Genomic DNA, 18,052 nt, shown 5'->3' with positions numbered 1-18,052 from the left:
CGGCGAGCAAGGCGGATGGTGCGCACCACAGTTCACACAGATTGGAGGCGGGGCACATGGATGATCAGGATGGGATGGTCGACCGCAATCGCGACAGACGAGGTTGGAAGCACAGCGTGAAGACATATGGCCGAACTTCCAACACTTGAAGCACCGCATCGGGGGAGGGATTTAAGGCTTGACATCACAACGGTACACCATCACCTTGACCTTCTCAGGTAACGTGTCACCCTCGAAGGCCAAGATGAAGGCACCGGTGGCAACCTGACGATCCCTCGGACCCCGGTGGACGCGCCGGACGAAATGGACACCTCGTCGCTCCAAGTTGGCGCGCAGCTCGTCATCGGACTGTAAAAGGAGATCCCTGTGGAAGATCATGCCCTGGACCATATTCAGACTTTTATGGGGCGTGATAGTTACGGAGACATCCCCCAGCTTGGTACAAGCGAGCAAGGCCCGCGACTGGGTGGAGGATGCCGTTTTTATCAACACCAATCCGGATCGCATCTTGGACAAGCCCTCCACCTCCCCAAACTTGTCCTCTAAATGCTCTACAAAGAACTGAGGCTTCACGGATAGAAAAGATTCCCCATCAGCTCTGGTACAGACAAGATATCTGGGCAAATATGTCTCACTTTCATTCAATGCCTTTCGTTCCTCCCATGGTGTGGCGAGGGAGGGGAACGATTTGGGGTCATAAACGTTACCTTTAAAATGGGCCCTCGAACGCTTAGAGACTGCTGGTGGCTGGCCACCAGCAAGAGAAGATGTGCCACGCTTCATTGCGTGTCATCCACCCTGATGCCATCTACTCCGACCAAGGGCCCTCCCCATGGGCGCCACCCAGCCACAGCAAAGGCCACCTGGCAGGATGGCCATTGCCGGGAGTCCCAATGCCCCAGGGAGATGGGCATCTACTCCTTGGCATACGTGGGGAGTTAACGGCACAGGCATCGGTAGAGCGATCCCTGTGTTGTCAGGGGGCTACAACCAACAGGGTACATGGTGGCCCCACCACAACAGACTGGCTACCGTGCTGGATGTTAGGTGACATGTGGTCCATGGTCGCCGTCAGTGCAGAAAGTGGCCCAGCACATTGCGGGGCAGAAAGTGCACACAGGAGCGTATCCATGCCCAAGAGATGTAGAGCGGGCAGGACTGCAACGCAACGACGAAGAAGCTGGCGAAAGTTCTCAACGCAAGATGGACACAATGCACCAAGTAAGGCGCCCTTCCCCAATCGGCTCGCTCTTCAGAAAAATTTTGAGATATGGAAGTCAAACCCGACAGGGGACCATCACATAAGGCCGAAACGTTTGAGACTCCTTTTAGTCGCCTCTTACGACAGGCAGGAATACCGCGGGCCTATTCTTACCCCCGGACCCGCAGGGGGCACCTTTGAAAGGGCACGACCAACTTCCTTCCCCATCCTTCCCTAACCCGATGAGATCGATGATCTCGCTGTCTGGTCTCCTCCATCAGAACAACCCAACCCTCCTAATCTGTTTCCCTTAGCATCACCTGACTTAAATCAACTACATTCCATTATCCTTGTTTTGATTTTGTTGATGTTCATCTTAGATGTCCCTTTCAAAACACTGTCCATTCCATTCAACTGCTCTTCCAAGTCCTTTGCCGTCCCTGAAAGAATTGCAATGTATCAGCAAACTGCAATGTTTTTATTTCTTCTTTTTGAGCTTTAATTCCTATTTCAAATTTTTCTTTCATTTCCTTTATAGCTTGTTAAGTGTACATATTGAACTACATTGGAGATATGCTACAACCCTGCCTCACGCTCTCTTCAACAACTGCTTCCCCATCATGTCCCTTGACTCTTACAACTGCTGCCTGGTTTCTGTATTAGATCATAAATAACCCTTCACACTTCCTGTATTTTGCGCCTGCTACTTTCAGAATTTCGAAGAGATATTCCACTCAACATTGTCAGAAGCTATTGGTTCAGTATTGCCTTGTGCGTTCTTACATTTCTCTCGAATCCAAACTGATCTTCCCCCACGTCGGCTTCTACCAGTTTTTCCATTATTTCATAAAGAATGTGTTAATTTTTTGCAACCATGACTTACTAAACTGATAGTTCAGTAATTTTCACATCTGTCAGCAACTGATTTCTTTGGAACTGGAATTACTACATTCTTCTTAAAGTCTGAGGGTATTTTGCCTGTCTCAAACATCTTGCACACCAGATGCAAGAGTTTTGTCATTGCTGGCTCTCCTAAGGCTATCCGTAGTTCTGACAGGATTCTGTCACCCCCGGGGCCTTGTTTTTACCTAAGCCTTTCACAGCTTTGTCAAATTCTTCTCGCAGTATCATATTTTCCATCTCGTCTTCATCTAAGTCCACTTCCCTTTCTATAATACCACTTTCAAGTTCATCTCCCTTGTACAGGGACTCTACACACTCCTACCTTTCAGCTTTACCTCCTTTGCTTAGTACTGGTTTACCATCGGAGCTCTTGATATTGGTGCACTTGCTTCTCATTTTCCCAAAAGCCTCTATAATTTTCCTGTAGGCGGTATCTATCCCTCCCTTAGTGAAATGTGCTTCTAATTGCTTATATCTGTCCTCTAGCCATTCCTGCTAGCAATTTTGCACTTCCTGTCAATCTTATTTTTTTAAATATTTGTATTCCTTTTCGTCTGCTTCACTTGCTGTATTTTTCAATTTCCTCCCTTCATCAATTAAATTCAGTATGTCTTGTTTTACCCAAGGATTTCCACTATGCCTTGCCTTTTTACCTATTCGATCCTCTGCTACATTCTCAATTTCATCTCTTAAAGCTTCTTCTACTGTATTCATTTCCCCTGTTCTAATAAACCATTGTATAACACTCTCTCAGAAATTTAACAACCACTGGTTCTTTCAACTTATCCAGGTCCCATCTCCTTAATTTACCATTTTCTTCCAATTTCTTCAGTTTTAATTTACAGATCATAACAAATAAATTGTGATCAGAGTCCACATCTACCCCTTGAAATGTCTTACAATTTAAAATCTGAATCTGAAATCTGTGTCTTCCCATTATATAATCAACCTAAAACCTTCTGGTGCCTCGAGGTCTCTTCCAATTACGGCTGTAGCTTCCCCTTGCTTTCAGCTGTTCACAGTTCCGGCATAGTAAGACCATTTTGGCTGATGTTATAGGGCCGGATCAGTGAATCATCCAGACTGTTGTCCCTGCAACTACTAAAAAGGCTGCTGCCCCTCTTCAGGAACCACACCTTTGTCTGGCCTCTTCAACTGATACCCCTCCATTTTAGTTGTACCCAAGGTACAGCTACTTGTATCGCTGAGGTATGCAAGTCTTGCCACTCCATTGACAGCACGGTCCTTGGTTCATGGAGGGAGGGCCAAACAGCTATACACCTGAACGAATGGTCATCATCAAGCGACATCCAAGAACACAGTTTATAACCCAGTAGCAGTGTTTGCCACTGAAAATTGCATAACATAATTGGATAGATAAAAAATCTATTCATGATGCATCAGAAGTAGAACACACATGAAAGTTAAGGAAATTTTCAAGCTTTTGGAGCCGGTGACAACTACTTCTGTCAGAAGGGTTGAAGGGGAAAGAAGAGAGATGAAGGGAAAGGACTAGCAAAGTTTGGGAAATGGGGAGAATTACGGAAAACTCACCTAGAACCTCGGGTCAGGAGAGACTTAGTGGACGGGATGAAAATGAAAAGACTGATTGTTGGAGACTGCCCAAAGGGAGATTTGAAAACTTAAGAGCTTAAAGGTGAAAGATAGGTAATAAGCAAGAGAGAGATTACTGAAAATACATTGTGGAAGAGTAAATATGAGTGCAATAGGCAGGTCAGAAAATAAAATATATTGCAAACTAAAAGGGAGGGAAGAAAGAAATAGTTGCTATGAAGAAATGCTGGGACCAAAGAAATTAACACGAATTAAGCAGCAAGAACGGTGGACATGTAACGCCAGTTCCCAACTGCAGAGTTCTGGGAAACTGGTGTCGGGGAGTAGAATCCAGGTGGCACTTGCGATGAAGTGGAGATCGAGGTCATGACTGTCATGTAAAGCATGCCTGTTTCAACACACATCATCTGGATTCTCCTGCCTAACACCATTTTCCCAGAGCTTCGTGGGGGAGGGGGGATGGGAACTGGAGTTACATGTTCTTGCCACTTACTTGGCCTTAATTTACATAAATTCCTTTATTCCTTTGGTCTCAGAAATTCTTCTTGGTACATATTTCTTTCTTTACTCTCTTATTTTCTGACCTGTCTATTTCCCCCCTCCCTCCAATACAACCACACACAATTCACTTAGCTTCCCTCTCTTATTTACAATTGCATGAAGAATTGTCAGTAATCTCTGTCTTGCTTATTACCTTATCTTCCACCTTTAAGCTCTCAGGTTTTCAAGTCTCATCCGTTGTAGTCTCCAACGATCAGTCTTTCCTTCTCATCCCACCTGGTAAGTCTCGCCTGAAAAGGGTTCTGGGTTACTTTTCCGTAATTCTCCTCACTTCTGAAGCCTCACCAACCCTTTTCCTTTGTCCCTCTTCTTCCCCTTCAACCCTTCTGCCAAGAGAAGGAGCTACTGGCTCTGAAAGCTTGCAAATTTCCTGAACTTTCATGCTTGTTTTCCTGCGACCATGTGGTAAGTAAGTTTTATATTTGCCCAATTATATTATATTTTCAAAAATTGATTAGTCTCACTGAAAATAACATGGCTGACTTCAATGAGTATTTCGCAACTTGTGACATCTGAATCACACACGACTTCCCCCATCATCAGTTTCTTTGAAGAATATAAATTAGTTTTGCCTCTAAGTCATATCTACCAACCCCCCTTCACCTCAGTCTTCCAAGCACCTGTCCCACATCCACCTCCATCCCAGTTTACAAACCTTTCCCCTTCCATCCACACCTCGGCAATAACTCCCCATCACCTCATCTTAGAACCACTTCCCTCTTTCTCTATTCTACCATGGCTCTTCTCCCTCAAACATAGACATTTTACTTCATGGTGTATTACAAATCATTTGGTGCACTAAGCTGAGCTTATTAGTACAAAATTCTTATCTCATTAGCCTTTCCCCTTCCTTCCTACCACTCTCCCCTCATATTTTATATTACTTGCTCTACCCAATTCAAACAGTGTCTAGAGACAATGTACATGCACGGTGGCGGTGGGAGGGAGGGTGGGGGGAGAGTGGAGGTCAGGCTGACATTTGTTTATGTTCATTAGCTCAGGTTGAGATCAGTGACTGAAAATGAAGCTACAAGTAGCAAATATTGTCAATGTGCCTGTCTGCTGCTGAACACCTAAACTACACAGTAAGTGTTAATTTTACTCACTCCGTTGTATTCTTTCCATCCTTAACTCCATCACATTATAACAAAGCTCTGGTAAACTGTTACAGAAAGATAATTTTCTCCAATATTCGAGTTTGCAACAAACATTGAAGTGAAGTACCAGGAAAACTTAAAATTTCTTATGAAACAAATTTGTGGGGACATAGGCGAACAAAGACCAAAATATATAATGTGAGGATTTTGTTTATGTTAATCACTAGGTATCTGAAATATTGAATTGAAAGAAACACACGATGTGTGGTTAATCATTAACCTTAATTTACACAATACACAATATAAATCCTTGGCGAACAAAATACATTTCACTGCAAACAAAATGCTTCTTTTTGTCTCACCCTCCTCCACTTAATTTGCTTGTAAATACGCCACACATTTACTTCTACTGTGGTGCTGCACATTAAGTAGCTTTATAGTGCATGCTAACTTCATCAGTGAAAATTTCTGGTCCCAGCATTCCACCTGCTCTTATTCTTTAAGAATATTATCTTATTGGCATCATTGTATTGCCTTGGCTTAGCTGGTATAGCAGAACCAACAAGTGAGGTGCTGTACACCACAGAGGTTTACTACCAAATTTCTGAGAAAGTACATTCTGAGAAAAGTTGAGCAACATTTGACTTTCTACCATGTGTCTCATGAAACGACTACAATATGATCATACAGAGATTTATCAACAATCATTCTTTCCATGCACTATTTGAAAATCAAACACAGGAGGAGGGAAAAATATTGTGGTACCACAATAACCCTCTACCATCCACACACCATAAAGTAGCTTATATACATGCAGATGTAAAGAACACACACACACTGTAATGTAGCAAATTATTACGAGTTGTCATCTTGCATTGCATGCGTAGCTTGCCATGGAGCCAGGAGGAGAGCAGATTTTGGTTCTCACGCTCACACAGCTGAGGCTGTTTACTGGGCAGGGTGAGATATGTACAGAGTGGCGCACATAAAACCAGCCCGAACCGGGATGTGAACATGCTAGCTTGTCAGTTTCTTTGACACCCTTCAACAGCAGTAGCATGTGAGTAGTTCATACGGAAAGTAGTCATTATAAATCATGTACTTCATTTTCATTGTTGAAGAATATATGCGGTCTGAATCCATTAAAGTTGTTTGTGACACTTTTCATGAAAAGTTTCCTGAAAGTAATATTCCTGCAAAATCGAACGATTCACGATCTAGTGAGAAAGTGGCATTTGACAGGTAGTGTTGTTAATTCTAAGAGAAATAAGGAACCGACAGTATGTACACCTGAAGTTGTAGCAGAAGTGATGGCACACATTGAAAGAAGTCCCTACAAGTCAACACGATAATCATCACAGCTATGTGGAATATCTTAGAGGTCATGTCAACGCATCCTTCATGGCTTAAAAATGAAACCTTACTGTGTGAATGTTGTTCAGAAAATAAAAGAAGTGGACAAGGGTAAGCGTACACATTATTGTAATTGGTTGCTGGAAAATGTCGCTGGGGGACATCTTGATCCATTCCCGCTTTTTTCAATGGATGAAGCTTGGTTTCATCTGTCGGGTTACGTTAATTCACAAAACACAAGACACTGGGCTACAGAGAATCCCCATGGCATACTGCAAAAGCAGTTACACAATTGAAAAATTGGTGTATGGTGTGCTGTATCCGGTAACAGAATTATCGGGCCATTGTTCTTCAACAAAACTGTCAACACATGTTTACTTGCAACTCTACAATGAATTTTCGGCTCTGTTAGTTCCAAACAAAAAATGTTGTGCATATTTCCAGCAAGATGGGGCAATTTCTCATGCATCGGATTTGTCCTTAGCTCATATACATACTGATTTTACAGAAGAGAGGACCATTAGTAAGAGGGCTTGTGGCCACTCCGCTCTCCCGACTTGTCAACATGTGACTTTTACCTCTGGGGATTTGTAAAGGCTTGAGTCTAATACAGCAATCCCAGAACACTTGACATTTAAAAAAAAAAAAAAAACATATGTGAAGAAATTTCGAACATTCCTTAAAGAGAACTGAAAAGTGTTTTCCTTAACAGGCTTTGATGTGCACAACTTTGCTTGGATGTTGGCAGAGAACATTTTGAACACAGACTTTAAATTCCTTTCTAAAATATGTTTATTAAACTAATAAAAGTAAACCTGTTACTTAAACTGTTAATTACATAGTTAATAATGAAACTGTACAATAAAAATGTAAGAAAGCAATGATGTACATTTATTTTCTTCATTCATATTCCTTTCAGTGCAGGAGCCGGTTTTATGCATGCCACTCTGTACTTGCCTAATGCTAAATGCAATATGTTACTTATGAATCTGAAGAAGTACTATTAAATATTAACGAATCTTTCCCATACTTTGTATACCAAATTATATGGATAAACCAGCCATACTGTTAAAATTTCAAATCAATAATTTCTATACTTTCAGGCATATAAATTTTTATCTAAAACACACAATAACCGTGCTGACATTGTCAAACTGAGTTAGGCACTGTAAAGTATTCGTCTATAGTATCAACTGAAACTAAAGTAAGAGGATAGGTTCATATAACCCAATTTTCTGAAATCATCTTCAGTTTCATTACCATAGATTTCCAACGTACAAAATAGTAGTGTGGAAAATTATTATTTCATTCTGTTTTGGTTGTGTTAGTGTTTTGGAAAGACTGAAGGAGTTAATGGAAGATGTATGTAAAGTGAGAATGTGATATTTTATTAAAACTATGTAAATATAAGCATAAGGAAGTTGTTGTGCAATAGGGGAATTTGTGATGTATGTCTGAATCAGCATGAGTTTGTAAAAGACAATCAGAAGGGGTGCTGAGTATTATATTTATTAGTAATTTGTTCTGTAAAAAGGAATTACATATTGTTTTTATTAAATTTTATTTAGTTTCGGAATTATGAGATTTCTAGTCTAAATTACTTGTGGTAATCTGATTGGCTGACATTAGAAATATGCGAGTATAGAAGCGCTCGAGACAATCTGATTGGGTGCTTAATATACTAGCCAATAGGAAGTACGTGTTTCTCGTGCATCTGAGTAGGGCATTGTGCCTCAGAACTATGAGTCGAGATAGTTTCTCGGGAGCCATCTTCTGATAAACACCTATTTTAAACTGTGTTGATGAAATCTGCACCAAAATAAAGAAATTAGTATGTTTGATTGGTTCTCATGTCGTTAGCAAAAAGCGACTACAGTGTTGAGTATTTTGTGAAAGTTTGAGTGTTGTATTTCAGGAGATATTCGAATGTGAACATTTAAAGTGGTACATAAAATCTGTGTGGCATGTTTTGTACAGATTACAAGACATTACAGTGAGCACATCTTTACAGGGAGCCTACTGAATGACTGAAGTGTTAAACTGCATGTAGTTGTGGATAAGTGACTGCTTAGGACATTTAAAATGTCGGGTCAGACTAAATATCTTCTGGCTGCTTTTCGGTGTGCACTTGTTCAGAGATAGTCAGTAACATTGCATAAATGATATCTGGATATTACATATGGACTTGATAGACAGTAAACCTACTAAATGGAAATTTTTGATAGTTTTCAAACGACTCGTGCAAGAATCGCAAATGCTACATAATTTAACTAACTTCCAGCTACTACCTGTGGACTGGGGTTATGTGGCCTTTGCGTGGTATGTATTTAGTTGAATTTTTTGTCAACACTGCTTTTATCGGCTAAACCAGTATCTACTATCACAGAGTGAAGGGGCATAAAATTTGTATTGGTGCAGCAGTTTCTGAAATATTATATAATTTGGTATTTTTTCTAATTACTGACTTCCCAACAAAACAATTGTGGAGTGCAGTACATTTCTATGTGCTGTGCATAACTTTCTTATAAGTTCATGTGGTAAATTCCCTCCAAAAATATCAGAAGACATGAGCATAAAACATTTCCCATTATTGTACCAGGTGATTTTCCCTATTTAACACATTATAACACAGAAACTAATTACCAAATGAGGACCAAACTTGGTAACATTAATGTCAAGGGCATGGAGGGGGCAGGGGGGGGGAGGGGGGGGGGAAAGTAATGCAGAATCAATTCAATTGGAAATCTTTTAATGTGCTGCTATGGTACATCGCACCATTAGATACCGGTACCATTGCTGCACCAAAAGGGGCTCAATATGGCACCCATCAGTGCACAGAAGAGTCTGAAAGTGCAGGATTGGAATAAGCATAGCAGAACAAAGCATGTCCGTAGGTATTCTGGCTTATCTTGTCCAGGTATCCTCACAGCCATAAATCACAGGGAGTGAGGTCAGGTGATTGTACCAGCCAAGTATTTGGAAACAATCGGCTGATGATTCAACCATTTCCAAACGTGTCTTGGAGAAGCAGGAGAACTTCATGAGCAATGTTTGGTGGGGGCCCATCTTGCACAAAAACTGTTGAGTTCAATGCGTCTCTCTCCTGTAGGGCAGGTATGACATGCTGGTAAGCATATCACAGTAAAGCTTGCCAGTCGCACTGTACGTCTTTGGTCCTTAAGTGCCAACCTGTTCAAAAAAGAATGGGCCAATAATGAACATAGCCATGAAGCCACACCATAGGGTGACACGTTCACCATACAGAGGAACTTCATGCACACTGACTGGAAGTGAAGATCCCCACACTCAGCAATTCTGAGTGTTCATCTCACCTGTGACAGAAAAATGAGCTTCGTCTGTCCAGAGGTAGCCCAGGGCCAGCCCTTGTCAACTTCAGTCCTTGTAAGAAAGCGGAGAGCAAAGTCAACACGTTGTTGTGAGTCCTGTGGTGTAACCTGCTGTGTGATATGGATCTTGTGCGGATACCATTTGAGAATGGTTCGAAGCACCTTCCGTACAGTGGACCACGGGATGTACAACTGTAGTGACACAGTATGCGTGTTGCCTGATGATTGGGAATTACACGCAGCATTGTCTGCCATACGAACAGCAATTTCCTCAACCATCTGTGGTGCAACAAGTCATTGGCCTTTTCCCAGAGTGGTGACAGTTCTCCAGCTGATTCAAACTACTTCACCATCCTCCATACAGAAGGTGGAGAAAGAGGACCCTCCTGTAACCCTTTCTGCCAGCAATATTCTCAAAGTGCAGCTGCAGTATTAGTATTGTTTTGATAATAGAGCTTCACCAATAATGCCCAGCTCATTTTGTCAAAGCTCATGTTCAAAAATCAACAAGCGGACAGCAACTGGACGGTTGCACGAGACTATGAATCACGATGACTGATCATGGCACCTGGTGGCCATAGTTGGATCTAGGCAGTGGCGCTGTGGCGCACAGAAATCATGCACCCCATACTCTGGACATTAATGGTATCAAGTTTGGTACTCATACGGTAATTAGTTTCCATATTATAACATGTTAAATAGGGGAAGTTTGATTATAACCACCCGGTATAACAGACTAACATTAGCAAATCGACAGTTGTGTAATGGATAGATTATAACTCATTGTAAATATGACATGTTGAGTTGCAGACAGACACAACGCAAAGACTGTCACTGAACTTTCGGCCAGAGCATTCTTCAGAAAAGACAGTAAGCAGGCACACCTCACACACCTACCTCTGGCAGCTCTGCCACTCCAAATTCCCCAAAAACCAGCTCCAAAGCAGCATACCCTTCATCACCTAATATTGCCCCAGACTGCAACAATTGAACCACATCCTTCTGCAGAGCTTTGATTATCTATAACCATGCCATGAAATGAGGGACCACCCTACTCAGTGTTCCGTTGCCCACCAAACCTTCACATCATCATAGTCCATCCCTTTGCTCTCCCAATCCCAGCCCCTATTTAACACATTATAACACTGAAACTACTTACCATATGAGGACCAAACATGGTAACATTAATGTCATCCAATGGCTGCAGTCTGGTTAGAACTGCCAGAGAATGTGATCCGTGATCGTGATTTTTGTTTGTGTGTGTGTGTGTGTGTGTGTGTGTGTGTGTGTGTGTGTGTGTGTGTGTGTGCTTCTTTTCTTTCATGAAAAAGGCTTTGGCCGAAAGCTCAGTGTGTAACAGTCTTTTCACTGTACAAATAATTATGGCGATGGGAGATGGCACTATATAGATAAAATTAAGCATCAATGTAAATTGCATAATTTGTTTAAGAATCAATACAGCCTGCATTTAAATTATAGGTAACAGGCTACAATGAAATGGGATGAATGAATAAATAAATAAATAATAAACAGTCTTCTCACTGTCCCTGTCTGCAACTCATCATCCTTATAGTGAGTAGCACAACACTTTTCATAATTGTTGATATTCCAACCTGTCCGCTCTATTGCTTAACATCAGCAAATATAGGCCTATAATTACAAGCATCTGCCCTATGATCCACCCTAAAAATAAGAAAGACCTGTGCTTTTTACCAATCACTGGTTATACTTTGTCACTCCAATGACTTGTGATAAACTACTGCTAGAAAGGGAACAAGTTCTTCTACATATTGTCTGTAGAATCACACTAGTATCTCATCTGGTTCAGATACATTTCCAATATTGAGTGACATTAGCTGATTTCCTATACTGCAATAACTTTTCTCAATAAGCTACAATGCATGCATCGGTTTGTTGTTTGCCAGAATCAAGATACTTGTGCACAGACAACATTAGAGTTTGGTGTCAGAAGTATTTACTGTATATCTTTCACAGTATCTCACCTTATGTGCCAAATATATAACAAAAAGGAGCAAACCTATCAGTATGTGATAGTAGAACAATGATGCAGGTAAATTTTATCATACAAAAGATAAAATTCCTAAATTTCAACCAAGCTGTAGTAACTCCTTCACAGTAATTATGTCCTGATATTGTTGAGACTCCTTCCTCCTTATGCAGTTAATAGGAATAGCAAAAATTTCAAACAGGCCTTATGTTGATAGCAGTCCTCAAGTTAAAATCTATTTTGAAAGCAAACATATTTGTGTAACTCATAATAATGACAGATGGGTCAATTTAATACATTATGTGATCAAAATTATCTGGACACCTGGCTGAAAATGACTTACAAGTTCATGGCGCCCTCCATTGGTAATGCTGTAATTCAATATGGTGTTGGCCCACCCTTAGCCTTGATGACAGCTTCCGCTCTTGCAGCTCGCAGGCATACATTCAATCAGGTACTGGAAGGTTTCTTCGGGAATGGTAGCCTTCACGAAGTGCTGCAGTGAGGAGAGGTATTGATGTCGGTCAGTGAGGGCTGGCACGAAGTCGGCATTCCAAAACATTCCAAAGATGTTCTATAAGATTCAGGTCAGGACTCTGTGCAGGCCAGTCCATCACAAGGATGTTATTGTTGTGTAACCACTCCACCACAGGTCGTGCATTATGAACAGTTGCTCTATCGTATTGAAAGATGCAATCGCCATCCCTGAATTTCTCTTGAACAGTGGGAAGCAATAAGATGCTTAAAACATCAATGTAGACCTGTGCTGTAATAGTGCCACGCAAAACAACAAGGGGTGCAAGCCCCCTCCATGAAAAACATAACCACGTCATAACACCACCGCCTCAGAATTTTACTGTTGGCACTACACACTACCACAGATGACTGGACATTCGCCATACCAACACCATGGCATCACATCACCACACTGTGTACCATGATTCATCACTCTACACAACATTTCTCCACTGTTCAATCGTCCAATGTTTGCACTCCTTACACCAAGAAAGGCGTCATCTCGCGTTTACCGGCATGATGTGTGGCTTATGAGCAGCCACTCTACCATGAAATCCAAGTTTTCTCACCTCCCACCTAACTGTCATAGTACTTAGAGTAGATCCTGATGCAATTTGGAAATCCTGTGTGATGGAATGGATAGGTGTCTGCCTATTACTCATTACGATCCACTTCAACTGTTGGCAGTCTCTGTCAGTCAACAGACGAGGCTAGCCTGTATGCTTTTGTGCTGTATGCGTCCCTTCACATTTCCACTTCACTATCACATCAGAAACAGTGGACCTAGGGATGTTTAGGAGTGTGGAAATCTCGTGTACAGACATATGACACGAGTGACACCCAATCACCTGACCACGTTCGAAGTCCGCGAGTTCCGCGAAGCGCCCCATTCTGCTCTCTCACGATGTCTAATGACGTCACTGATATGGAGTACCTGGCAGTATGTGGCAGCACAATGCGCCTAATATGAAAAACTTACGTTTTTGGGGGTGTCCAGATGCTTTTGATCACATAGTGTATGTGTATATATGATCTATCCCTGTCCTCAATATAAGTGGGTCTCTCTCATCATGAGGTTTGAGTAAGCAGTTGTTCCATTTTTACCTTCCTCAACATACCCTCCTCTCCTCCCGACAAAGGCACTATCAGTTCTGAAACTTGTGTCTCTTACTTTTATATGTAATTTTTAGGTGGCTACTGACAGTACTTCCCTTCTGAATGTAAATATTGGTCAACAATTTGGTCTCTTAATTTTTGTGTATAATATTTGTTTCTCCAATAGAGATTTTCAGTCTATAACCATCATCATACCACAAATAAGAATTCAACACCACTCTGATGTGATATGTGAACACGTAACTAGGACATTTACGTCCTTTGATACTTGTGTGAATGGTCCTTTATGTTGGAGACGAGGCTCGCATCATGCACAATATTTTAAGTTATTTTTGTGAATAATAGTGAACCATGGACCTTGCCGTTGGGGAGGCTTGCGTGCCTCAGCGATACAGGTGGCCGTACCGTAGGTGCAACCACAATGGATGGGTATCTGTTGAGAGGCCAGGCAAATGTGTGGTTCCTGAAGAGGGGCAGCAGCCTTTTCAGTAGTTGCAGGGGCAACAGTCTGGATGACTGACTGATCTGGCCTTGTAACACTAACCAAAACGGCCTTGCTGTGCTGGTACTGTGAACGGCTGAAAGCAAGGGGAAACTACAGCCGTAATTTTTCCCGAGGGCATGCAGCTTTACTGTAGCATGGAGAGCTGCATCAAACCAGTCTCAGGACTGAAGACTACAATAACAACAACGACAACAACATAGTTAAAAAAGTAAAAGTGCGCGTGCACTTGCATGCATGCACACACACATGGTCATGTGTTTGGGTGCTTGTGTGGCTGTGAATGTGAATAAGTGCTTTTACTAAAAAAAGAAATCGAAAGATGGTGTGAAAACCGTTTTCTGTTACATGTTCATGTGTGCTACGCATCAGTCTGCTGTACATGTGAATGGATGCCTTTCTCTTATTTTACTTATTTTTCCATTTTGAAATTTCCATTATTGTTATTGAATTACTATAAACCTCATTACACCGTTTTTGTCCCACCCGTATAGATGAAGCAGTTAATGCTGATTGACTGTGATTATGTTAGAAGCTGTTATAAAATGTCTGGTAAATTTTTCCTAGTGGTTGCGACTGTTACTAACAGTGTGAAGTATAAAGCAGGACTGGGCACGGGGAGGGGGTTGGGGACAGAGTAGGAGTCCCACGTTGAGAGTGGGATGTCCAGTCTATACAGCATGTCTCAGGAGGAATTATCACTATCCATGAAGGGATATGAAAGGAAAGCTCATTTGAGGCAAAAAATTCCAGAAAACATGGGATGTCTCTTCTCCAGAACAAGTGCTCATAGCTCTTAAGGTATGCATTTTACAGCACATGTTTAGTAGACATTTTTTCATGTTTTTGTCCATACTACTTGCTCCCAAAATATGGAAAGCAAAGAGCTTGCAGTCAAAGAGATTTGTTTCATAGCATTGAAAATGAAGAAGTGCTCATAGGTCTTACGGTATGCATTTTAGAGCTCATATTTACAAGACATTTTGCTCTGAATGGTCATTGATGTCATATCTGTGAATGATTATTCCTCCTGGTACACCTTATGTATGTCATTATCTTTGTATTCTTCAAACAATGACCTCCAGGATGGAATATCTTTATACTGTTATTATTTATTTAAAATTTAAGCATAAGTTTAATGTGGAATTAGTAACTAGAAGCTTTGCTTATCTGTATCATCTTGTTGCAAAGCTCTTACAAGTGAACAAAATTTTTGCTGATATTTTAGTTAGTATTAGATAAATTTTTAAAACTTAGTGTACCTACAGTCCCTCCCACGGCATGTTCATAACATTTCTACAGAATGATACCATGAACAATTGGAAAACGACAGTTCCACTTGATTTTGTTCTTATTAGACCATTAACAACAATGTAAACAATCTTACCATGTACATAGGAGATCCACATAATGTTTTTGCCATAACACCATCCTGTAAGAACCTTGCAAAACCAAAGTCAGCTGGAAAGAAAAGAATGTTGGGTAAGTATTTGTTAAAATACATAGGAAAAGTAAACACTCTCACTCACTCTCTCTCTCTCTCTCTCTCTCTCTCTCTCTCTCTCTCTCTATCTATCTATCTATCTATCTATCTGCAAAAACAGAAAGAGGAAAATAAGACGACAGAAAAGATTTCGAAATGCAACAGTGACAATAACAAACGTAATTGTTGGATTCAAATTAATGATATCAATATAATGGAAGGAAACATTCCACTTTCCCACGTGGAATGTTTCCTTCCATTATATTGATATCTATCTATCTAGTTGACTACATTGCTACAGTGTTGCAGCTCACCTGAGTTGTAGTGCTGTGTTAGATGGAGTTGGTTAGAGGAGAAAGGAGGGTGAGGGAGGGGGCAAAGCAAAGTGATGGGATAGCAACATGGCAATGGTGAGTTAGCCCCAGCCAAAAGAGGGGGGAATTGTGTAATGTGCACAATGAAATGAAAGGGTGGATTGGGAGGTGCAGATAGGAAGAACAGTGATATCATGAAGAGAAGTGTGTTAATGTAGAACGAGAAAAATGTGGAGGGGGGGGGATGGGAACACGGATGGAGGTGGATGTGCGACAAGGGCATATGGAAACTAAAATATGTTAATAGGAATTGTCTTAACACCACATCCTTCGATATCACAGTCCCCCTTGCCTCAATCTCCACTAGTCCCTATCTCACATCCATCTCTACTTCCCCCCAGACTTCCACCTCATTCATTCTACTCTCTCTCTCTTCCTCTGTTTTACCTCCACTGTCAATCCACTCCTCCATAACAAGATGATGATCACTTTCTCTCTTCATTCATGTAGCTAGATATACAAATATATGAATGTCTGACAGGGTGCAATTGTGGGGCTTCATCCACCTGCATACACCCCAACACTTCGCAAATATCTTTTTGTATTTTTTTGTACTTCGGTACTTCTTATTTGGTTAATATCAAAATAACTTTAAATTTAATACATTGTTAGTATTGGTTATGCAAAAGGAAAACAATTATAATAGCAAATATTTTTCTATTTACTTTCAACCAGGCAAGAGTATATGAAACTGAAAGCAAAGGGTTTAAAATTATGTGATGCACATAATTCAAACAAAACAAAATAAAAATACATTAAATAGGTCTCTCTATTGTAAGCATGATTGATCAACTTACCAATCTTAAGTGTTATTTCATGAGGCTGTGGGCACATCTTACCACCTGAATGGCTGAGAAGAATGTTTTGTGGTTTTAAATCTCTATGTACAATGCCTTTTGCATACAAAGCTTTCATGGCACCAGCTGAAATAATAATAAATTATTAAGATATCTTAAACAGAAACATTGGTTGTTTAAGGAAATTACATTACATAATGGCTTTCATTTACACATAATGATAACAGTGTGCAACACACAAACTGCACTAGAAAACAAGTGATATTCCCTAACATACATGGAACAGTATTTAACAAGTGGGATACAAAGACACACCATAATACATATGTGCTTCTGGACATTTCTTTTCAACATTTAAGAGAAAACATTTGAAAGGAATTGTGCAGAAAGATGACAAAGCCAAGAAACGTATTTGGAAAGGTGGGTTGGGAGATAGAATGAAGTTGCTAAAACATTTTGTAACTGATTGAATATGACCATGTAGCGTATCATAAGATGTAAGTAATGGAAAATTCAAAATCCACATTGATAAGGGTAGGTTCTGAACTTCATCATTGCTGTAACTAAAGCCCATATATTTTTCTCTAAGTGGCAGTGTAACAGATAAAAATTATATCTTGCTGAGAAAACCCAATTACATTGCACCACTGAATTATATACAAATGAATGGTCTGAAAACTTCAGTGCTGTGTTGATATATCATTAAAAGCTGCATTGTACATATCCATGAAACATACATGAAGGACTTCCATACTACTACAAAATTAGTGAGACAGAGTACATGTTTCAAAAATTCTCTTCATAATTTCTTCTAGCTCTGTCTATTAATTCGGCCCTCTTAGCCTGTAGCACCTGTAGAGCTGTCTGTAGCGGACCTGCACTTTATTCTGAAGCGAGATGTTCCCTGCCACTTACTACAAAGAAGCAAACCTTACTCTACTATCAAACAACAGTGCATTCGCTGTTAGCAGGGGGGAGGGGGGCAGGGAGGAGGGGGGGGGGGGGAGGGAACAAAATAGGAGAAGAGCAGGGAAATATGGGCGGGTGCGTTGGCAGAGGGCTGCAAATAAACACGTAGGGAGATGAACCTCCTCCCCATTCTCATCTCCCACCTTATTTATTTGCAACCCTGTGCCAACACGTCGGCCTGGCTTACCATGCTCCTCTGCTTTTTCCATTCCTTTTTTCCCCACCTCCCTACCCCACAATCTCCTGACGC

The 18,052-nt window shown here is 40.9% G+C and overlaps 1 protein-coding gene across 1 annotated transcript in view; it reads right to left on the bottom strand.

The window, feature by feature from the left end:
• LOC126478137 (serine/threonine-protein kinase unc-51) overlaps nt 1-18,052 on the bottom strand; it is a 171,557-nt gene that overhangs the window by 135,151 nt on the left and 18,354 nt on the right. The window contains exons 7-8 of the mRNA XM_050103676.1: nt 16,834-16,959; nt 15,567-15,640 (exon numbers count right to left, since the gene is read on the bottom strand). Coding sequence (XP_049959633.1) covers nt 15,567-15,640; nt 16,834-16,959 — 200 coding nt within the window. The remainder of the gene's footprint in view (nt 1-15,566; nt 15,641-16,833; nt 16,960-18,052) is intronic.

The sequence above is a fragment of the Schistocerca serialis genome, chromosome 1, assembly GCF_023864345.2.
Source record: "Schistocerca serialis cubense isolate TAMUIC-IGC-003099 chromosome 1, iqSchSeri2.2, whole genome shotgun sequence".
Lineage (NCBI taxonomy): Eukaryota > Metazoa > Arthropoda > Insecta > Orthoptera > Acrididae > Schistocerca > Schistocerca serialis.
Note: the sequence above shows the minus strand (reverse complement) of the source record. Positions and strands in the feature narration are given on the sequence as shown.